A 23,474-nucleotide genomic window follows, 5' to 3' on the forward strand; every position below is an offset into this window, starting at 1 on the left:
AACGACCAAAAATGCCTTCTAAAATGACTTAACCACAGTTATCAAGGGATAGGCCACGTCAGATTCCCCACACAGAACAAACATGCTTCCTCTGCTTTACCCCCATCTGAACTATAGGGGCAGTAGATAGTCAACGTGCTCGGTTGATGACTCGTGGTTATTACTAGTAAGTCAAGTCAACTTTTATTTAGGTGAGTTGTCGATCACCCAAATCGTAAAGTTGAAGAGGAGCCAATATCGCTCGAGCGCGCTTTCACTTCGTTGAAATTAAGAATGGATAGTTTCGGGAGACTTTGTTTTTTTGACGTTTGAAAAAAACCGATGCAACTTGTCCAAAAGCTCCTGTCAGCTCGCTCTCAACTTGTCTACATTTCACTGACGTTTCTGCGTAGATATAGCTATTGAATCCAGCGCGAGCTGTAGGGGGAAATACGTTTTGTGTATTGTTTTTGCTTTTGCAAGATGTCCACTGAAGTTGCAAATGACTCAGACTTGACAACTTGTAGCCAGGGTGCAGAAAACCAAAACAACTCGGACGTCGACAGACTCCAGAAATCTGATAGAACAAACCACGAGGAGGGGCAGCAGGATCCTAATAAAGTTGACTCCAAACTTCATAAACACGGAGTCATGGAGACTCCAACTTCGGTGGATGGATTGAGCAAAAGTAAGGTGAACGAGAAGGAGAATGCCACAAATAATAATGATACAGACCAACGCGAAAGTGCCAAGAAAAGGGTTATTGAAGCACCTCCACCGAAGGTAAACCCGTGGACGAAGAAGAATACGTGCCCTTCTAACAATCCGACAAATAACACCCAAGATTCAGGTTTGTTAGTTCGGTTTTTTTAATTAAATCTGGTAAATACCAAGCAGAGAACAAACACGCACAACTATTGCAGTGGCCGCTAAGTTAGATGACAACTTGTCTGGGTATTATTAGGACCACATGTGGGTTAAAGAACATGGACATGTGTTCAGTGCCTCTAGCTTATAGGCTAACTTTACTAGCAAGTGGCCTATAGACTTAACAGGCTATAATGTTACTGCTTCTGAGGATGTTTCCTCGCGGTAATCTGTTTTGGCGTACTGATCATATATGGGTATGATTAGCACTGGAGTGACCCCATTTTACAAGAATATTAACTTTATTACCATATCTGTAGTCAAGTGTATTTTTCTGTTATTCATCCATGGACAGAAAAGGACAAATCAGAGTGTGGGGGGGCGTGGTCTGTTGCACCGTAAGCTAAGCCATTTTACCACACTTTCTAAATATTGCTTACCTTTTTCAAGAATGATGGCGCAAGGCAAAAGTAATATGCTAAATTATCTATCTGCCATATCCGCAACATGGTGCGAGTAATATGAATCGCACATTACATCCCTACTCTGTAGTCTTTCCCTTGCCATTTAAACGCATGTAGTTTAGCCTAGCAACACTAGGCTTGCTAGCAAGGAAGCCCATTAAATGTGCACGGTACAGGATAGCAGAGGTGATTTCTTAATATGGAGCTAACCGCGAGAACCGCTCCTCGAGTTTTAGAATCGCTTGTGTCTACTCTCTAGATTTCATTAACTAAGACACAATTAAGACGTTTCGTTGAAGTTCGTTGTAAGGGGTAACCACGATTCTAGGCAACGTTTGATGGTAAAATTTGAATAGTGACGCTAGCTATTAATGTACCCAGGTTAATACACTGCTATATATTCGCCTTATTTCTAAACTGTCTTAGTTTAAGATAGCGAAACTAATTCAACGCACATGTTCCAACCGTTTTACTACCAACAGTAAACCAGCTAACTAGCCTCAGGTTTCCTTAGTACTCTTTCTTCTAAATTATGTCTTACCGAGCCGCTAGCCGTTTCAACATGTATGTATAAATATCTAAAAAAAACCCATAATGAATAGAATAAAATGAAACTGTTGAAAGAAATATCCTGTCGTTATCCTCATGCCGTGTAGAAAACTATATGCAGAGCTACAAGCTAACTAAACCCATTTCCTGAATAGAAGTGTGGTTGCACAGGTAGATGAAAGTATATCTGATGTAGTTGTATATGATAGTGTTTGGATAAAAAAAAAGTGAAATAACTGCTTCTGTGGCATTCATGCCTAATATTAAACGATATCGGAGTTTAAACGTATACAGGCAGATTTGCTTATGGTTGCAGATTCGGAGGTTTTACCATCCCCCTCGCTATCTGATCACATTGCACGAAAACACGTGGAGTGCTGACAACTGCAACTCCCTATGTAGCCACAACTCATTTCAAGTGCACTCTTTCTCTTTGGTCTTAAGCGTAATAGATGTGTAAAGTAATGACGAAATGTTTAATATTGTTTTATTTGATAAATAGCACATTCACCTGTTTGTCACTATATTTGCTTTTGCCTCATGGGTGAATTACCCAACTCTCTAAGGAGCATTCACATAAGTTGACAGGGTTATATGAAGAAGCATTGCAAATTCCAGTTTGGGTTATTTGTTATTGTTGTTTATTTGGTCATTGTTACAAATTAACCATGCTTGTAGTATTTTGGAGTTGCCTTGCTTGCTTTACAACAGTTGTCAGGGATACAGGTAGTATGTGCAACCACGTTTTCGTAAACTGGTCCGGTTGTTTTTGGGACGGAACCTCATGTATGTCCCAGTTTCACCAGCGTGTGTTATTAAAAAGTGACCATGTAGAAACAGTCTACTGTAAATCTTTTGGGTAAAACAGACCTTAGGATCAGACATGGATGAAGACCACTGTTAATGGAGTTACAGGTACACATAGTCTCATCAGCTCATCCACATATTGTGTGCTTTGTACTCTCTAAGACCATTGCTTCATACACCTCAAGTTCCTGTTAGAGACACGTTTCAAACTTGGTCAAAAATACTAACCAGAGAGTTGTGTAATGTTGTGTAACAAGATGACCTCTTAGTTTGCCCGAGTGGAATGCCTTGTGTGGAACACTCTTTGTGGAATTTTGTGTCTTGTTTTAGAGACCTGCAAGTCACTTATTATTGTTATTATTGTTGTTGTTTGTACTTATTACTGTTGTCAGTAATAGTATCATGACAGTGAGGCACCTCCATGTCACAGGTAAGAACAGCTCAAGTACTGAAAGCGCTTCACTAGACAATCAAAACTTTCTAAGGGTTGTCACTTATTTTAAATTACACCACCAGGTTGATTCAGTACGAACAACCTGGTTACCTTAAGAAGTTACCTTAATAGTTTTTCAGCTGATAACCAATTATAGCATTTTTGAGAATACCCTGACAATCTTCAAGTTCATAATGTATGTCAGAGGTGCTGCTCCATGTTGAAATTGTCCCTGTGTTTGTTCTGCCAATCATGACATTCTGCTGGCCTTACTCCTACACATTACTCCTTTGCTTGCAAAAGCTTTTACTAAACCAGCTCTCATCAGCGTCAGGCAGTCCTCTGCCCTCAGTAATTCCAGTGCATATGGCTTGGGTTATGAGAGTGAGAGTATGAATTGTCATGCAGTCATTAATATTTGTGTGTTGTACCATTAAAGTCAAGCGTATTCAGTTCAAACACATTCCTTTTCCATTCACCCGTTCCCTGTCTTTACAGCTCACTTCACAGAGTGCTTAGGTCATTAAGCCGCATATAATGTTGTCCCAAAATAATGACAGCATGACTGTGAGCTGGCAGTAGTGTAAACCTGGGTTAATGAAGGTATTTGATATGCCACTTATTCATGAGGGAATATTTGCCCTCAGAAAGGTAAGTGGAAGACTGGTCTTGGCATCACTGAGTAACGGCGATGGCAGAACAATATCTCAGTGGCTCGTTTGGAGAGTAAGGTCACACCCGATGCAGTTAACTAGCGCCCATTCCCTTATCGCCCAAACCATCCTCTCTAGTGTGATAAAGGACCTCAGACACTCCCAGGGATGGGCGTCCTCTTCACTGCCTGTTTTAACCCTTACTTGCTTTTTTGTGAACACAAAGGCGGGGAAAATATGTTCAAAACCGGTTTGGTTGGAAATGTTGATGTGTTCCTGGTTAACCCCCCCCTCCCCACAGGTGAACATAGAGGGCTATATCATGACTCTGCAGAGATTTCATGTCATTGAAAAGACAAGAAGAAAAAGTAATGTGGATCTGAACTCTGCTGAGGGTGCAAACTGATGCTGTTTGTTAGGATGCATCAGTCCTAAACTCTGTTGACAAAATGGAGCGGATACAATTATCATCATTCCAGAAAGTGAACGGTGGAGTCATTTTGCATTGCTTGCTTGAAGTTTCACATGTGAAAATGTACAACCTACATACATAGCATAAATGTGCTGAGTCTAGCGATTTAACAGTAATACCCTCCCTTTTTTTTCTCTCAAATGCTTTATAGATTCACCTGCATGTGCGTTGTGTAGGCTAAATCACTCTGCAGTGAGATTAGAGATTGACAGGCCTAGCCTATTGTTCCACAACGGGAATGTCACGGGGGGCCCATACATTGAATTGGAAGGATTCTGAATACCAGGGATGACTAGTCCTGTACCCACACTACAGAAACAGCCATAAAACCACTGTTTGCTCCAACGTGTTCAGACAAGGTTAATGTTTGACACACGTGGTTAAGTGACCTTGCTGGACAGGTGTTTTTGTTTTTTTTTGTTTTTTTAGTGTAACCATGTGAATCTGTTTTATTCACATATGTCAGCTCCCACACTTTGATACCCTTTGCTGTGTTTGGTATTTTGGCACTAAGCTGCAATACATAAGGTTCTTTTTCTTTTTTTCCTTTTTTTGAGTCCACGTGACTGTCAGAGAAAGTGGGCCAATGACTTGTCAGCTTTACTTGTTGAGTTCATTAGCAAAGCTTTCTGCACAGTGGGGTCTCTGTGTTCTTAAATCAGGCTCCAGTTTTTACCATTTATACTATAGTTCATCATATTTAAAAGCCTTACTTACTGTGCAGTTGTGGGTCTCAGCAGACATGGTGATAAGGTGCAGTGGTTCATTTCAACATTATTTCTTCAGTGTAATAGTGGATTTCAGTTCTCTCTGTACATGTACCATGCTGGTACATATTTCACTATTGCAGGGGAGTTGGTGCCAAATAAAAATGATGATGATGTTAAAATGATAAAGAACGCCTATGCTTAATAGATACCGGTCAAGCTGGTATGTGATTTCTTTTTTTTTTTTTCGCTTGTTCTGTTGGAGTGAGATCTGTATGAGAGCCATAAATACAATGTAAATATGTTAACTCACTTTGAAATAGAATGGTCAGTCATTACTATCCTAGCCCAAAGTTACTTAGGAGAGGATATTGTACATTTTTAATTTTAATATTACTTTCTGGTTATTTGTATTTGTTCGCTGAGTCACTGATCGAAATAAATGTGGTCATGTTCTCTTGTTTTATTTGCTTGTGTCAACAGAACCCCAGAGCCCTACCAAAGTTGTCCGTGCTGGGAAACCCAGGTCCAGGAAATCCAGCAAGGTAATGTTGGTTCACAGCGCACCCACTCCATACCTTACCACTCTCACTATATTAAAGAAGGGAGATAAATACTTTATTTTGTTTCAAACTGAGTGAAATGCTGTCACCATGGCAGTTGCTGTCCCATCAGCAAACCTGGCCGGAGGTCAACAGCACCTAGTCACAAAACAGCTCCTACTCTATTTGTATGTGTGTGTGTGTATCAAATGTCTCATGCACATCTGTGGGTGTTTGTGTGTTCAGTGATTTATAGCAAAGTTAGAGTGTTCCAGTCAGGAAAAACAAACATACTGGTCAACATATCTCTGACTAAAATCTGGAAAATCATTCTATTTCCAGAAAATTCATTCTTATACTTAGAATACTACTCCTCTGCTGATCTTACAGTGTGTCAAAGTGTGGTTGTTCACACATACTTTGTGTAACTCAGCATGTCCAATTTCTGTTAGTTCCTATCTCTCACAGTTAAATCTGTGATTTGACACATCTCACACCAACACCTTTTGGCCCAGTCATTTAGTGACACGACATGAACTAACAGGCAGAAGATGAAGTCTGTCCAGAGCTCTGATCTACATTGGGACTCTGTAATCCAATATGGCACTGGGAATCCAGAGAATCTGCCCCGTGTCACACTTCTGAAAGAACAGCCAGAATTCCTCTGCAAAGAAGAGTCAAAGTTATCAGCTGACTCTCCCCGAGGCGGTCCTTGACATTTTCAAATATGACTGTACCTGTTTAAATGTTTAAATGAAACAGTAGGTTGCAGAGGGCCTGTCATGAATGAAACTCCCTTCTCCCCCCCCCTTTTTTTTTGGGGGGGGGGGCTGTCAGTCATACAGGGGAAAAAAAGATAGTAGGCACTCATAAATCACCCTTGGGCCTTAAGAGCATTCCACTGGCAGACTTGTCTTCATTCTGAACGACTTATTGGGACCATTGATTAGTTTTGGCAGTGTTACTGTTGTTACTCACTGTTGTATGTTTGGTTTCAGTTTTAGATCTGTTGAATAGAAAACAAAACTCTCATCATTTTGTGCTGTCAATGTGTTACTAAATTAGCTGCTGTGCCTTTGCTCCTCTGTCTGTCTCTCTCTCTCTCTCTCCCCCCCCCCCCCCCCTCTCTCCCCCTCTCTCTCGTCTCATTTTTATCTCCCTTTCATCTGCAGTCGAGTGACTTCAGTGACATCACTAACTGGCCCACTCCTGGAGAACTGGCCAATAAGGAGGTGAGATAGTGTTACATATTTAAAGCACCAGGTTTAGATTTGACACACTGCTGTGTTTTTTCCTCCCTGTCTCAACTTCAACATTTACTCTGTCTAAGCACATGATATAACTGCTAATGCCTTGATCGTTAAAGGTATTCTTTTTGCACCAGTGAATGGACTAAGTTGTTGAATTTCCAAATCCTAAAGCTGGTAGCATGTTAAAAGCTTTAGTAAATCTAGCTCACATTCCAAACATACTTTCAGACCATCATGCCCAGTTTGTTCTCTGGCTGACAGAAAGGATTTTATACTGTTGATGTTAGTCCAAATCAATGTTCGGTTCTGCATGTGACATTTACTGTCCTCCATATTAAGAAGTAGTTTGATGGTAAAAACAGCTGTGCTAAAGCAGAGTGGAGAATTGACCTAACTCTGAGACATCCACTAGGGGGTGCTCTATATTGTTAAGACCTTGAACTACAAATGCTGATGAGGACTATCAAAGCAAAGTCTTATTCAGCAAACCAAATGAGGCACAATCAAATGAACAAGCAAACAATCTTAGCACAAGAGCTCAAGCGTTGCAATGAGCCAGTTCCAGCTTTAGTTTAGTTTGAATAAAGAAATTCAAAACCACAGCACCAAACCAGAGCAGTATGTATTACAAGGGGTTATGCCGGTTTTTACAACTTATACCAATGTGGTGCCATATCCCAACATGCTTATCATGTCGACCAAGAAATCATTTTAACCATTTTTACATAACAACTCATGGTGTTATTACTCAGACTATAAGTAATACAAATTACAAGTCCACATAAACAAAGCAGAAATGTATTTTTCTCGTATCAAAGTAGCCGTGCATTGATCTGGGAAAGGTCAGAGCAGTCGTTCATGTATGTTCAAATGAAAAGGAAGTAACAGATTAACCATGGAGACATACAGATGTGTTGAACAGTCCATAATTTTAGGAGGAGGGATAAGACAAGTGTTACTCAGGGCCACAATTTTGTGCCCCCCTCCCCCTTCTGAAATTACTAATCAGATCATGAATAAATAATAAATGGTAAATAAGGAAATAAATAATAGAACAAATAGCGCTGTATTCCGCCTAGCCATGCAGCTGTCTCTAATCTCCTTTTAAGTCTCTGTGTATCCTTGTTTCTCAGAGCTGAACATTGTTTTGGCCTAAGTGATCTGCCAAGTGATCAATAAGCCTGATTTATTGATTAGTCATCGTCTGGTCATTCTCAGCAGCAGCAGAACGTAATCAATGCTCAGGGAAGGAAGGGGACGGCAGGACGGAGGGAGAGGAAGAAGGAGAAAGGAGAGAGGAAGCAGGAGAAGGAGAGCAGCAGCGACGGTAGTGACAGTAAAGAGAACAGAGAGGCACACCAAGACAATCTCTCAGCTCTTCCTCATGAGGCAGAGGAGGGAGAGGATGGAGAAAACACACAGAAGACAAGGCAGAGAAAGAGAGGGGGTGAGACACACGCTCACACACACACACACACACACACACACACACTCATACTCGTATGCTTTTGTATGCAGTACTGACTAGAGAAGTACAGAAACACACGTCGGAACATTTCTGAAGTTTAAGGGTTGTGTTAGAAACGCGTGAATGGACATCACGCCATAAAACAACCCCAGCAAATATGCGCATGTCTCTAACGCTATTAAATTTGTACGTTCCTTGAGAAACAAACAGAGCTTAGTACATGTGGAATACTTCAGTCACCTCCCGAGTTACAGGTTTGGCACAAGGTGAATGCTTTTCTTGTTGTCACATGCCTTAGTTAAACAAGGCCTCTGGCAGACGCTATGGAGAGTGTGACAAACACGTCAGCACTCACACACACAGTGGCTTCCTCAGAGTAGAGTCTTGTGCGTGTGCACTCACACACTACATCTCAACCGTATATCCAGATTCACTTATACACACGTGCATGCACACACACACACACACACACACACACACACACAAGAACAGGTAAGACAAGAAGTCTACAGCTGAACACCTGGTCACACAGCTTTTCTAATGTTCTGGCCTGAAATCTAGAATATATCACCCAATTCAGAACAGATCCCCAGCCTTTCACCTCTCTGCCTTAACCTCTGATTTGCTTAATTAGTATTTTACCATAGTCACGATTCTTTGACCAGGTCAGGGCTTTGAGTAGCACCGTTCAACTCTGCTCACCGTTCAACTCTGCTCACCGTTCAACTCTGCTCACTCTAGTCCAGACCTCCCGGCAGTTTTTTTTCTTCCTATCAGCCTACAGGTGTCCATGACTGACTGGACACATATACGTTTAAGGGGTCTGTTTTAGGATTAGGCCTACGATCGAGTTCATTTAAATGTCTTCACTGTATGATAGTATGTCATACATAGTTGAAAGAAACATGCGTCTTTTGAGACCATTTTTTCGCCACTGAGTAGACATCAGAGGTTAACCACTGAACGTGGATGCAGTGGTATAAATGACAGGTGTTAATCTTTTCTGCGTGTTCTCAAACGTAGTGGTATAAATGACAGGTGTTAATCTTTTCTCCGTGTTCTCAAACGTAGGCTGGAGGAGAGAGACAAGGGAGTTCTTCGATGATACATCCAGCGTACGGAGCGAAGGAGGCAGCACCCGGGGTGGCCTGAGAGGCCGGGGGAAAGGTCGCGGCAGGGGCAGAGGGCGTGGCCGAGGTAACCCGTGATAAATTTGCATTAAAGCTTGACCCTAAGGTCACTTTTAGACCCTAATGACTGTTTTTTTAAAAAATGAATGATCCCATTGTATACTCTGACCCCTAATGTAAACTCAGTGAGTTTTGTCAGTTACTTGGACAAGTAACTAATGAGCAAATATCTACTGAAATAAATATACCAGCACACATAAACACACACTGAAACTACCTGGTCCTGAAGCTATCCCTTCTTCCATCCTCAGGTCGCTATGACTACTCCCACAGTTATCGCGAGTCGTACACGGATGGAGCAAACACGCAACTACCGGCAGAATTTGGCACCAATCTAGTGTATTACTATGATGATGGCAACCAAGTGCAAATGTACACAGTGGAAGAAAGCCTGCTGAAGGAGTACATTAAACGCCAGATGTGAGTTAATATCTCTTTTCTGTGTTCTGTATTTTTTTTTTTTTTTTTTGCTCTTTTAAATGAAAATGTGAAATGTTACATCATCATAAAGCCAGTTCTCTCCCTTTACTCAGGGTGTAACTGTCCACAGAGCTCGTGGTTGAGTACGTAAAACGGTTTGGTGGTTGCGGTTCGGCGTTTTTACGGCGGTGCGAGGAAAAAAGAAATGTCAGATGTAATTATCTGTCTGACACACAGCTGTCTGCACTTGGCCAAACTGAACTGATCTGTTTGGAGCACAACGATGCTCCACATATAGTTGAGGATCTGAACAATAGCATGATTGCTATGTTATTGTCATACGTGATCTTCCACACGAAGATTATAGCACAACTGATGTGTTCTTTTATACATCACATTAACTCTCACACAGTGCAAAATTATTCAGCACACAAGACATACCAAACCAAGTCCATACATACCAAGTCCTGCCTCCCTGACATAGACAGATGCCTGAGTAACTCAATACTGTCAATACTACATTGAAAAGCACTGCTCTCAAAATATATAAGAGATTAAAAGACTGCAAATGTCTGGTTAGTTTAATACATCAAAGCTTGTTATGACTAGCTTAGCGTATGCTTATTTCCTTTGTCTAATGCTTGACTTTTTCAACAGAGTTTTCTACCAGTAGATGGAGCCAGTATTGAGGCAGTCAGAGCTTGTCTGGGATCGGATGATTCTTTGTGTGTGTGTGTGTGTGTGTTTGTGTGTTTGGCCTAATTTTAGCCTGCCACTTGTACTAAGGACGGATTTGTGGGTAGTTGTAAATGATCTGGGGCAGGAAGTAAGGAGGCTAGAGGGCACAGGGTGCATTTTCTCTCTGAGGCAAGCAGGGGAGGGTCAGGGTGATGGGGGATTTGTCCAGGCTTTGCCCCCTCTACAGTCTGTAGGACCTCTAATGCCATTGAGTTAGTTCACTCATGCGTGGCTCACTCAGCGGGGAAAGCCACCAAAACAATGAGGCCTGCCTGGTCATCACTGCGACCCAGGGCTGGCTGTAAGGGCTAGTTAGTGGTTGTTTTCAAACTGTTTGCACTTGAGCTGTGATGTGGAGTCTGTTTTGGAATGACTGCGAAGAAGAAAAGATGGGTTAGAAAGTGATAAAAAGAAAGCCTCAAGAAATGGTGAAAAGAAGGGAAAAAAAGTAGTTTCACACACAAAGAAGAGAAGATGCAAAGTTAAGTCTTATGTATTAAAAATGATCACTTTACGCTCTTTAAAGATTCCTGTTAAAATTCTGAAACGTCGTTTCAGTTGTTTTATTGTCCGTTGGTCTTGTGTATAGTCTCAGACTGATGCAATAAATAAACATGCATGAGATGACCCATCCAAGTAGTTCAACACATTTCAGCTGTGAAACACCAGGTCCAGACCTTTGATTCTCTCTCACACACGTTCCATATGTATCATTCTCTAATGCATTTTCTAACTTATGCTGATGCATTGAAATGGCTGCTGTTAAGGCCTCTGAAAAACCCTCCCTCATACACAGTGAAGACGTTTTTAAATGGCCTGAGGCTCTCACAGTGACAGCCACTCCTCACAAAGCCGTGCGAGGAACCGTGAGGCATTTGCCCCGGACTGTTCTCGTTGGTTAGGCAGGGTGATGGCTGTTTTATCAATGGTATGCTGCAGCTGGAACAGAACATGCTAGGAGCAAAAGAGTGAGAGAGATGATTGCATACAAGAGAAGTGATGATATGCATGACTGATGGTGTGTACAGTGTGTAACCACTGGTAGTTGATCTGTCCAATGCAATTATCATTGGTCACATGGCATTAACATGTATTTTTTTCACATACATAGTGTCTGTAAATCTAGCAGAAATATTTGAAGACATTACACGTTTTTTTTTTTTTTAAATATTTGAACGCTCTCCTTTGAAAAGGAACGTGTAGAATTGGCTGATTTCAGAGAGAGACAAGAGAAGGTTGTTCTATATTACAATCTGCAGACATATTAATGATCCTGGCTATGTGTGTTTGTGTTTGTCCTTTCTCTTTGCAGTGAGTATTACTTTAGTCTGCACAACCTGGAGAGAGACTTCTTTCTGCGGAGAAAGATGGATGTGCAGGGTTTCTTGCCCATCTCTTTGATTGCCAGTTTCCACCGAATACAGGCCCTGACCATGGACATCAACCTCATCAAAGAGGTGACCTTTCCCCTTTAACACTTATAAGACAACTTCTACTCAGTGGCAGATATAACTGTAGCCTTTAAACTCTCGACTCTTATCTCAGTTTATCTCAGCAGCAGTCATGTTTGCTCACAGGCCAATACATATTTACTTTAGCCACATACTAATATGAGTGAGTTAATCAAGGGCTGCTTTAGATCAGAGTATGTCTGAGATAGAAACGCCCAAGCTTGAGTCTGAGGAAGAACTACTCTAGATTAACTTTATAATTTCATTAGTATTACAGTTATGACGACTAGGTTCATATTTTTGATTGAAGTGTGTGTGTGTGTGTGTGTGTGTGTGTGTTTCTAGGCGGTGAAGACAAGCACAGTGGTGGAGCTAGTGGATGACAAAATCAGACGGAAGGAGGATCCGGAACATTGGCCCATTCCTGGGCCTCCCATGGATTCTCCGCGGACAGATTTCTCCCAGCTCATCCACTGTCCAGAGTTTGTCCCAGGACAAGCCTTTACCTCTCTTAGCACGGGTTAGAAACACACTTCTGTCTCAAACACAGTGGAAAAACCCAACTGCTTTGCCCAGGGAATGATGTGGATTAGGGGTTGGAAAATCTTTCCTCTTGGAGGGCTGTTGTTGTTATGTTCCAAGCTCATGTAAGCATCCCCTTCTCAGCTAAATCCTGAGAAGCCCTAGAGGAAAAGATTCACTTGCGCTAGATTAGGACTAGAATAAAACCCTGTAGGAATGTGGCCGCCTGGGAGTAGGACCAGAATTATCCAGTAATGTTTGTTTTCTCCTCCGTATTGTTCTGACTGTTTATGCACAGTATAGACTAAAAGTATTTTTTGTAGATTTTCAGATCTGTACTCTTAATTTATGATTACACATTCACAGTTACCTTATGGTGTTGTCTTTTCCAGCCAAACACACTAGTGAAGAGCTCAGTGACCCTAAAAATCAAACAGATGCCACAGACGCAAACTGCCAGTCCAAAGAACCCTCTGCCGTCGACTCCAAAAGCCCATCTGCAAGCGACGTAGTGTCTGAGGCAGTGGACACGCCCAAAAATCTGTCCAGCAGCCTGCCTGAACAGGAGACTGAGCCCTGGATTCAAGTAGAGAAACGGCACCGTGCCTCTTCTGGCAAGACTAAGGTACTGCAGGTGGAGCCAGAGTACAGGGAGCTGTCACTGTGGTTTGAACTGTGGTGTATGAAAAGTGGAAAGGAAATGTCTACTGTGGAATTACACATACACAGACATATGCACAGTGTAGATAGAGGCTGCTTTTCATCATCAGTTGAGGTAGTGTGCAATGATTAAAAAATGAATTACGATTAACAATTTTTTCATAGGATGGTTTTATGCTGTAATTGTGATACGTTACTCTTTTCCTGCTCAATTTCAATGGAAAAATTTAAATAAATATTTTTGTTACTTTCTCTGTGGTAGAACGTCTCTCCCAGTGAGCAACATTGTAATTGTAATTGTGATGTCATCCCACATCATCCGCTATTTACAGTTTCTCTTACACAGCACTAACATGCCATCATGTCCTTTTGCTTGTTTAGCTGCTAACGATCCTTGTCCTTCTCAGGAATTCAGTCTCTCCATCTTACATCCTGCCTTCTCTATCTTCTCTCTCCCTTTCTCTATCTTTCCTCTCAACCCTTATCAGTCATGTGGGTCTCCTCATCCTCCTTTGACTCAGTTAGAGTGCCCACTGTCTACAGTTGAGTATAATCCCTCTGTCTGTCTACTCTTTTCTCATTACTTTCACCCTGTCAGTCTATCTCACACATATTTGCTTGTTCACTGGCTCATCATCCATATGATTGAAATACCTAGTAATTTTGATTCCTGCTTTAAGTAACATCATCTAACTTTATGTAATTCTGCACAAAAACACAACTGTTTTCGCAAAACGACTGTCTGAGGAGGTAACATGTTGAATGTGTGAATGAACAGAGAAAACGGCAATAAAGAGTACACTCCTGAAAATGTCCTTCTCTCTCTCTCTCTCTCTCTCTCTCTCTCTCTCTCTCTCTCTCTCTCTCTCTCTCTCTCTCTCTCTCTCTCTCTCTCTCTCTCTCTCAGGAGCACTCAGAACCAGCCCAGTCCAGTCAGAAACCCCCGCCCGAACCAGACCAAGAGGAACTGGACTTTATGTTTGATGAGGAGATAGAGCGCCTGGCCGCACCACGCAAGAACACCTTCACCGACTGGTCAGACGACGATTCAGACGACGAGATCGACGACCGGGACATCAACAAGATCCTCATCGTCACCCAGACCCCTCCTTACTTACGGAAACACCCCGGCGGCGACCGTACAGGGAACCACGTCTCCCGTGCCAAAATCACCACCGAACTCGCTAAAGCAATCAACGATGGACTGTACTACTATGAGCAGGACCTGTGGACCGAGGGAGAGAGTCAACTGGATGGTGCCACCACGAAGGTAAGGGGTCAAGATTGGTTAAAACAAAAACATGGAAATATGAGGAAAGAGTTTGGGGTATGAAGGTAAAGCCAGTCACCGAACTGAGCTAGAGTTCTCATGGTTTTTCTTTTGGATATTTTTGTGGTAGCCTGACCACTAGCACAGTGAAATCAATCGGTTGGTTTTGCCCACTTGCCACCAAGACACTGGGCAAGAGTGAAGGCGTTCCCTCAGATGGATCCTTAGGAGTGGAGTTGGGGAGCACTAGAACAGACACGAGTCTGAATCAGAGGAAGTATGTTGACAGAATGCCCTTAAACAGTCATGAGAGGTTGTGCCATGCACAGGTACATAACTCTCTGGAGGTAGATGTTGACCATTTGTGGTCAGTCTGATAACGTACGATTCTAAGAGAGCTGTGGATTTAGAGGGAGCTCTTGTGCAAGCACTGTGGAAAATCTTGTCTTTTCCAACGTTGACCGTAGATTAGTTTTGTGGAAACACAAACACATCCAAGAACTCTCAAAACTATGTCACAGCAAAGCTGAAGGAGATTGTGGCATATGCCTGGCCAGGCAGGCTGGCTGTCAGTCATTCATTTATGCCACCCAATACAATCGCTTTGTTTGTGAGTGTAATCTTAGATCAATGATGCTCTGTCTCAACTTTCAGAAATGTCGATTATGGCCTCATTCGGTTTCACACGGTTTCAGTTTCACGTCCATTTTGCTTAGAGCTGAGGTTCTATAACTTTAGAAACAGACAGGACCAAAATGACTCTGAACTATCAATAATTCATAATCGGTTACATGTCACTGATTTATGTCAGAAGCCTACAGCTATATTCAGACTGAAATGATATATGGAACACCTCCAGACAAGCTGCCTTCCTCAGGGTTCAATCTATACACCACTCAGCATGTGTCTGTTCCGTCAGCTAGCCATCGCAGAACTCCCAGCCTTCTCCTCCTCCCAAAATAAACCCCTTCTCTACCACCGCCCCAGTGGACTAGACAGCTCCATCTGTCTCTCTCTCTCTCCTTTTTTTTAAGGTTGACTTCATAAGAGAGTATTCACAGAATATAATATAATCCAATATTTGAATTTCCAGAATGACTTAAAAACTTTTTTTTTCAGTTACACTGGAGAAAAACTTGTATGCATGGTCTCCCTGCCCCCCTAACAAGTTTACAGTCCTCAACAGTCAAGTTTCCTTATCCGCCCTCTCCAATATAATGTACCATGTAAACTATTCTTTATCTTTTAAAGTTATCTGTGTTTGTCCTTTCCTCTGGTTATCTGCTGTATATTTGTGTTTGAAGGCACATTGACGTAGCAGAGAGGGCAGAGGTTGACAGACAAGAGCAGGGAAATATGAGAGAAAAACTACACCAAACTACAAACTGTTCCTGGACAGCGTAGAATTGTTACCTGCGTGTATCGTTAAGTGTAGTAGCTTTATTAGACGTTGCAACCTTGTAAATCTTTGCATGGAGGACTTACATAAACCTGAATGAAATACAAAATATTTTATATGTCTGTTAAATAAACTAGATCCTTGAGACAATAAGGCCAGGTGCCGTTACGAGTGTCTGTGGTGTGAGAGAATTTTACCACCTGTGTTCACACAACAAGGTCAGGATTTTTAGAAGTCTAAAGTTCAAAGAACAGTCTCTTGATAAAGCGACTGCAGAACAGGAACAACAGCTGTAGTTTGTTCCATGCCGTCCAGCTCCACTCTGTCTGTGACCATTCAGATACATTCTGAGTGTAATCATTCAGAAGACATTTCTAATATATCTGAAGCTTTCCTTGACTCAGCAGTTCACTTCTGTTATGGAGGATAAATGAAAACAAACTTGACTGCTCCACACAGACGGATCTCCCTAATCCATAGAGAACTGGTCTGAGCCAGCGAACAGTGACTTTGGATTGCACGTTCCACAATGCAGTTTCCTCACCATTGACCCTTTGCACATTTTGACTAATTCATTCCTGCTCCAGGAGCCAAGACAGAGAAAACCTGCATACATACACACACACACACACACACACACACACGCACACAACATGGGCCAAGGCCTCAGATATCATCTTTGTAAACAGAATATTCTCAGTTCGTTTGCCTGTGGATCAAGGCTCGCCATCTCACAGAATGGATTTTCGTGGTTGAGTTGTGAGGTCTAATTAAGATTCTTGAGTTTCCAAAGAGCAGTTGTGGATGATTACAAAACAACAAAGCCCTCTCATCCTGTCTTGTCTCAGCCAAGCTTCCTTAAGAAAACCTTTTCATCAGAGGGATGATCACTAAGGCATCCTGTATTTTAACATAATGATCAAAAGCATAATTGAAGCATAACTGAGCAGACAGAAGTTAGTAATTGAGCATAAAGTGATAACTGATGGTGAGCGACTCTCTGGCAGATGAAGTCTATGCTGAAGTTAATGAAATGGAATATTTGATTAGCTTCCATGCATGGACCTTCTGCCATATCACTGCCAGCACCAAAAAAAAAAAAAAAAAAATATATATATATATATATATATATATATATATATATATATATATATACGCAAAATTTGAGCCCATTAACTAAGTTGCTTCGATAATTCTTCTTTACTTCATAGCTTTTGATTAGGGTGTGTTTTTTAAACTTTTAGGTCTGTATTCTGGCTTGTCGATCCAGCTCACATATTTTTTTTTTCCAGCGGACTCACCCCCGAGCTCCGTAGCTGGCCGTGATTTCTAATGTGTTTCTCTATTTCTCCAGCAGGAGGTGGAGAACTTTAAGAAACTGAGTATGATCAGCCAAGACCAGTTTGAGACTCTCACCCCTAAAATCCCTATTGATCCCAACCAAGAGGTCCCCCCACCTCCTCCTACTCAAACAGGTACACACATACCCCTCCCACCACCCAACTACAAGATTCTCTTTCTTTCAAACAGATATAGGTTCTCCTAATTACAATTTACTGCAAAATATACTCTTAATGTTTCTTTAATATAAGTAACATTTTATTCATGCTTTGCTTCCATAAGCTCAGACAATCACAAAATAAGCCATTTCTCTCACCAGTGCCCATACAAATGTCACTATCTGTTTGTGTTTTTCACTATGTCCTCTTTGGTGGTTCTAGACGACTCCAGCATGGCCCACTCTCTCCCCACGGACGTCCCAGGATCCTCAAGCGCTCCCCGGACCCCTCGCACACCTCGGACACCTGGCCGACAAGACCCCAACAAGACACCGCGCTTTTATCCCGTCTTCAAAGAGGGTGGAAACCTTGATGGAAAAGTAGGCAGAGAGCTAGCGACTGCATGGTGTTAACTAGGAAAAGTTTCACATCTGGTTTTTGAGATGTAGATTAATGAATCTGTGGAAACACTCAGAAATTAGACAGGTATATGCAGCGCCATAAGCAAGTCTTCAAAAAAAGAGAAACTTGACAAAAGAAGAACACTGTCTGCGTCAGCGGACAAAGGCAAAATCTCACGTACTTTTTCACTCAGAGCGTTTCAGATCTTACATGATCGCCTTCATGATTGCGAGATTTGTGTGTTCACATGGATGTGTTTGTGTACATTTCTCCTGGTGTCTATTTCTGCCCATTTTAATCTATTCAAAATGCAAAAGGATGAAAAGCGAAGACTCAGTTTACAGTATGTGTTCACGAATATTTATGTCTGTCTTTTTTTTTTTTAACCCTGTTATCTCCTTGAAGACGCCAAGGAAGAGGAAAACCCGTCATAGCTCCAACCCTCCGCTGGAATGTCACGTCGGCTGGGTGATGGACTCCAAAGAGCACCGGCCTCGCACGGCATCCATTAGGTTGGTCTTCCTGTTAACACACACAGCCTTTTAAGATCAGAACAAACACGTCGCATCACGTAGAATTCTATACCCTCCAATCTCAGTGCCACTCACCCAAATATACTGTGTTTTTACAGTTGTGTTATGGATGTTGTGTTTTGTACTTCAACTGAATTAAGATCCAGTAGTTCAGTTACTGATGTTTCTAACTGTTGCCTGGCATATGTATCAGTTTGAATCTACGGAAATGTTTGATTTATTCAAATGAGTTTGTGCCGCTGCGCCTCCACCTCTTACCCCTTCCTGTGCACATCTTTCCTTCCTCTTCTCCCTCTCTCTCTCTCTCTCTCTCTCTCTCCCCCGCTCTCTCTCTCTCTCTGCAGTAGTTCTAATGCCTCTCCTTCTGAGGGCGCTCCTTCGTTGTCTGGTAGTTATGGCTGCACCCCTCAGTCTTTGCCCAAATTCCGGCACCCATCCCACGATCTCCTGAGAGAGAATGGCTTCACCCAACAAGTCTACCACAAGTACCGCCGGCGCTGCCTTAATGGTACACACACACACACACACACACACACACAGAGCGTACCACACTGCATCAGGAAATGTATTGAAAACAAAACCCCAGCCTTTCCACATCAAAGAGCAGTGCTGAAGACTAAGTCCATTTAACAGGACATCCACAAACTCTCTGTAGCAGGAGAACTAGTTAATGTTTCCCATATAGGTATTATAGAGTACTGTAGTTCACATGCACTTTCACATATACAGGGGTTTTTTTTTTTGCAGATTAAGGAAAATTTGTTTTCTCAAGCTAAAATGCGAAAGACATTGTCATTTTGACTCTTGGCTGAAATGTGTCTTAACTTTCAAACATTGTTTGTTTGTTTGCTCTAATTGAGTGATCTGTGCTGTTGTGTTTCAGAGAGGAAACGGTTGGGGGTTGGTCAGTCTCAAGAGATGAACACACTCTTTAGGTTCTGGTCTTTTTTCCTGAGGGATAACTTCAACAGGAAGATGTATGAGGAATTTAAACAATATGCCCTGGAGGATGCCAAGGAGAACTACAGGTAAGACTGAAGGCCTGTAGGAGAGGCCTCTAAAAAATCTACATTTGAACATAGGTAAAGAGACAGTGAGCCATACCGAGCATTTAAAAAGATTAATGATAAATGTCAAGCTGTTTTTTGTTGTTGTTGTTATTGTTATTATTGTTATTGTTGTTGTTGTTATTATATATCTGAATAAGTATCTGATACACTACAACATATAAGTTACTATCTAATTTGTGTTCAGTTTGTTTTTGGTGTTTATCGAGGAATCAACAGTGAAAGTGTTGCTTTAAGCGCCTCAGCAAAATGATATCTGATAGTCCACAGAAGTGATCGGTGGCAGGTTTTCAGCATAGCGAGGGTGGGGCATGTTATTAAAGGTCACTAGGGCAGACAAAACATATCAGACAATAACAATAAAAGCATTGGTACCTAGCGCAAACAGCACCTTTTAAGGCTGCATACATCCCCCCACATACAGCTGGTCTAGAATCACATTCAGACAGGGAGAAAGGGAGTAAGATTGAAAGAAAGGACTATGAAAAAGACACATGGCAGGTGTACATACACACTTAAGAGGCCACTAAGTCAGAGCTGGAGGCAGTTAATCCAGTATTTCAGGTCCCTAACAACGGTTGGCACAATTACAGTGGAGACATAGTGTGTGAACTGTAAATAAATGCTGGCCTTTTATAAGACTGCTGTTAATTTTACAGCATGGGCATTCCAACACATTCTGTTAACCTTGTGCAAACACACGCTGCTGGACAGTCAGTCACTTTGTGTTTACTGTGTCCTGTGAAGCTGAAGCATTTTGTATGGATGATCCTACTTATAATAAATGTATTGGTCAGACTGTATTGACCCAGAGGCTTATGAAGGTTTTTTTTTAGTGTAAATAGTATTTTGCTATGTTGAATGTGTGTTTTGTTTTCTTTACGTTCACTTAGATATGGGCTGGAGTGCCTGTTCCGATACTATAGCTACGGTTTGGAGAGGAGATTCCGACAGGACATCTTCAAGGACTTCCAGGAGGAGACTATACGAGATTATGAGAAAGGTAGGATTTTCTGGAACACTAAAGGAACTGCGACCTACAGCTCAATCCAGAAACTGCAGTTAGCTGTAGATCACAGCCAAGAGTAAAACAGGTGCTATGAAAAAACACAGTGTGTGTGTGTGTGTGTGTGTGTGTGTGTGTGTGTGTGTGTGTGTGTGTGTGTGTATGCACATGCTCACACAAGTGAGAGTGGCTTAACCTCAGTCAGAATGCTGTGTGATTCAAAAAGCATGTATACTATATGCTAAAGTGTCGATAGACCAATAGTAAAATGCCTATTATTTCATTGTCACAAATGCAGGATTTGATTGATTAATGTGTCATACAGTACTGAATCAGAGATTTGACGTCTGAGAGCCATTCATATTAACCCAACACAATATGAAGTGACTGACCTAAAGCGAACAGCTCACCACAAAGTCAACCCTTGCTCCATCAGCTAGTAAAGCCTATGGAGTTTAAAGGCCATTTTTAGCCCTTATCAAGTCAATCAAGTCAGAGTTATTTGCTGTGAGTCTGCAGTGAATCATGGCATATAGATAAAGTTAATGGCATGTTATGCTTTGTAAACGTATGGAAGGTCCCCTCATAGCTTAAAAAATTGACTTTAACTTTGATTTTGTGTGATGTCCTTCTGATCAGGTCAGCTGTACGGCCTTGAGAAGTTCTGGGCCTATCTTAAGTACGCTCAGGTGAAGAACCAGTCCATTGATCCGAAACTTCAGGAGTACCTCGGCAAATTCAAAAACATCGATGACTTCAGGGTGGAAGTGAGTGTCTTTCTGAGCTGTGTGTGTATGTGTGCGTCTGTCTTTTGTTAAAAACACATTATGAAGTATCTCCTTGCAGAGAAGCGATGCCTGTGTTTAACAAGGTCAAGTACCTTTTGAAATGTACACTTCAGCACCTCTGAAACTGATGTCATTAAAGCAACTCATGCATTCACATTCATTCCCCTGTGGCCAGTGATTTAGATTTGAATCAGAACGAATAGTTGCAGCTGGGATTTGGGTGTTTAAACACATTCCTGTGGCGATTTTACATTTGAATTGTATCAGATATGTCTTTCTGATGTACATGTATCCGTTTTTCCGGTAGCCACCCATGGGTGAGGAGGGAGGCAGACGGAGTCACTCCTCTTTAGGGGGTGATGAAGGGAGGCGCAGGCGACACAACTCCAACTCTTCCTCTTCCTCGAAACAAGCCCAACCCACTAAGACCACTTCAGCCAATCAGCCAACTGCTGGAGTCGCTGCCAAGACAGCCACCACCAATACAGCAGCTGCCACTACAACCACCAAAGCAACCTCAGCTACTCAAAAAACAAACACCAAGAGTGCCTCATCAAGTGAGACAGCCCCTCCTGTTACTACAAGGGCCGCTCCCAAAGAGAGGGCAAAACGGAACGCACCATCAGATGCCCACAAGGGGGAACAGGGAAGCAGTAAAAGTAAAGACACCCAAGGGTCAAATAAATGAGCTTTCCCTCAATACGCAGTGTTTTAGAATCACCACCATATATGAGCAGAAAAGAGAGGCTGCTTCCGATAGCTGGGGGGTTACTTTTTTTTTTTTTTTTTGAAGTAGGTTTGAATTACAACTGAATCAAATCACTCAAGTTAAACTCCTCTGATAGCATATTAGAGCCTAATAGATCTCACTAACTGAAGTGTTGGGGAAATATGCTACCTAGAATGCTCTCCTGGTCACAAATGCTTTGGATGATATATACTAGAGTGAACTGTTTTTGGCACAGGCAAGAGGCACCAAACTCAGTGGAATACGGAGCATATTGTTATACTCTGAAGTTTACAGAAAATGCATTCCTGCATCGAATGCCTTTTTTTTTTCTTGCTCTCTCATATAAATATTTGTTTTACCCTTTTGATGTGCCTTACATTTCAAAAAAATGAATTTGATCATTTTTAATCATGACTATCAATAGTTCAGTCTCATCGGTGAAGGTTATCAAAACTTCCTGTTTTTATCATATTTGTGCCTGCTTGTAACAACACAGGTGACCTCAATACCTGAAATTATCCCTGTGATTTACACAAGGTAATGCTATATGTATCATTTTAATTCATTATTTTTAGAAGAAATGCAAGATAAAGTGAAATTTAGGGAAAAGCATATTTGAAGTTTAGATTGCATTTGAAATAAACTGCAGTTCAGGCTTAAATATTAGAAATTAGGTCAATCAAAAATGGTGGAGGTCTTAAAACAGTGTAAAAAAAAAAAAAAAAAAAAAACAACAACAAAAAATGTCTCTGCTGGTTTTGCCCTTGGGTCTTCTATATAAACAAAATGTTGTGCTGTTTGGAATTGCGTGGCTGCTTTGAACAAAGACATCCTGTCCTCCTGGTCCGAGTTTAAAAAGGATTTTGTTGGAATGGTCAGAAGGATGGGATTGACAGGACAGAAGTCTTTGATTGATTTTACTTAAATTAGAAAGTGTCTGTGTACTTGAATTGTTTTTTTTTCTCCTAAGAAATTTTATGTTTTTAAACAGGGAAATTTTATTTCAACAAAGTTTGAATTCTGTTGGACATTAGGTAATTTATTGTCATGTTTTTTGTTGTTGTTGTTGTATTTGAATGATCTTAATAGATTGTAGTAAGAGTTAGTATCCGCTATAATACATGGAAATTATATCAGCGACAGGATATGTAAGTGACTCACAGACACAACGGCTATAATTACATGTGTAATATCATTTTTAGCTCAGCTGATTATGTAATACCTGTGCTCTTTATCCTGTAATATCTATTAATCAGACGCAAGTGATGTCCAGATTGTAACATATTTGCTTTAAAAAAATGTACATAAAATTACTAGAAGTTCTTATCTTCCGATTTGATAAATTAATTTCTATTGATCCTCTCATTGTGATATTTTGTTTTCGTGCGCTTGTGTGTTATGCATGTTGCTCTTACACAGTATTTTCTCTCATAAATTAAAAAAGGAAAAAAAACATATAAATATATATATAAAGTTTTTCGATCAAAACCCGCTATTTGTGTGACGTGTCATTTCCGTAAAGGGGGCGGGGCAGTTAAGTGTGTCCATTCACTGAATTGATGTAACTGTTATTTTATACACAGCATTGTGGTTAGGCCAGCAGCAACA

The 23,474-nt window shown here is 41.3% G+C and overlaps 1 protein-coding gene across 1 annotated transcript; it reads left to right on the forward strand.

Annotated features, from left to right (window-relative positions):
• Window positions 1–164: 164 nt before the first annotated feature.
• Window positions 165–23,304, forward strand: larp1b (La ribonucleoprotein 1B). Its single transcript, XM_030785962.1, has 18 exons — window positions 165–829; window positions 5,415–5,476; window positions 6,646–6,705; window positions 7,942–8,170; window positions 9,263–9,388; window positions 9,633–9,801; window positions 11,852–11,996; window positions 12,336–12,510; window positions 12,905–13,137; window positions 14,080–14,442; window positions 17,199–17,316; window positions 17,563–17,720; window positions 18,148–18,254; window positions 18,620–18,783; window positions 19,159–19,303; window positions 20,236–20,345; window positions 20,988–21,115; window positions 21,444–23,304. The coding sequence occupies exons 1-18, from the start codon at window positions 463–465 to the stop codon at window positions 21,822–21,824; spliced, it is 3,240 nt and encodes a 1,079-aa protein (XP_030641822.1). The 5' UTR covers window positions 165–462; the 3' UTR covers window positions 21,825–23,304.
• The last annotated feature ends 170 nt before the right edge of the window (window positions 23,305–23,474 follow it).

This window comes from Chanos chanos, chromosome 10, assembly GCF_902362185.1.
Source record: "Chanos chanos chromosome 10, fChaCha1.1, whole genome shotgun sequence".
NCBI classification, from domain to species: domain Eukaryota; kingdom Metazoa; phylum Chordata; class Actinopteri; order Gonorynchiformes; family Chanidae; genus Chanos; species Chanos chanos.

Excerpts from the sequence above, each read along its gene's own strand:
- larp1b (XM_030785962.1), top strand. The coding sequence starts at position 463 with ATGTCCACTGAAGTTGCAAATGACTCAGACTTGACAACTTGTAGCCAG. Across the intron at positions 8,171-9,262 it reads AAGGCAGAGAAAGAGAGGGG|GCTGGAGGAGAGAGACAAGG; the intron begins GTGAGACACACG and ends TCTCAAACGTAG. Across the intron at positions 11,997-12,335 it reads ACATCAACCTCATCAAAGAG|GCGGTGAAGACAAGCACAGT; the intron begins GTGACCTTTCCC and ends GTGTGTTTCTAG.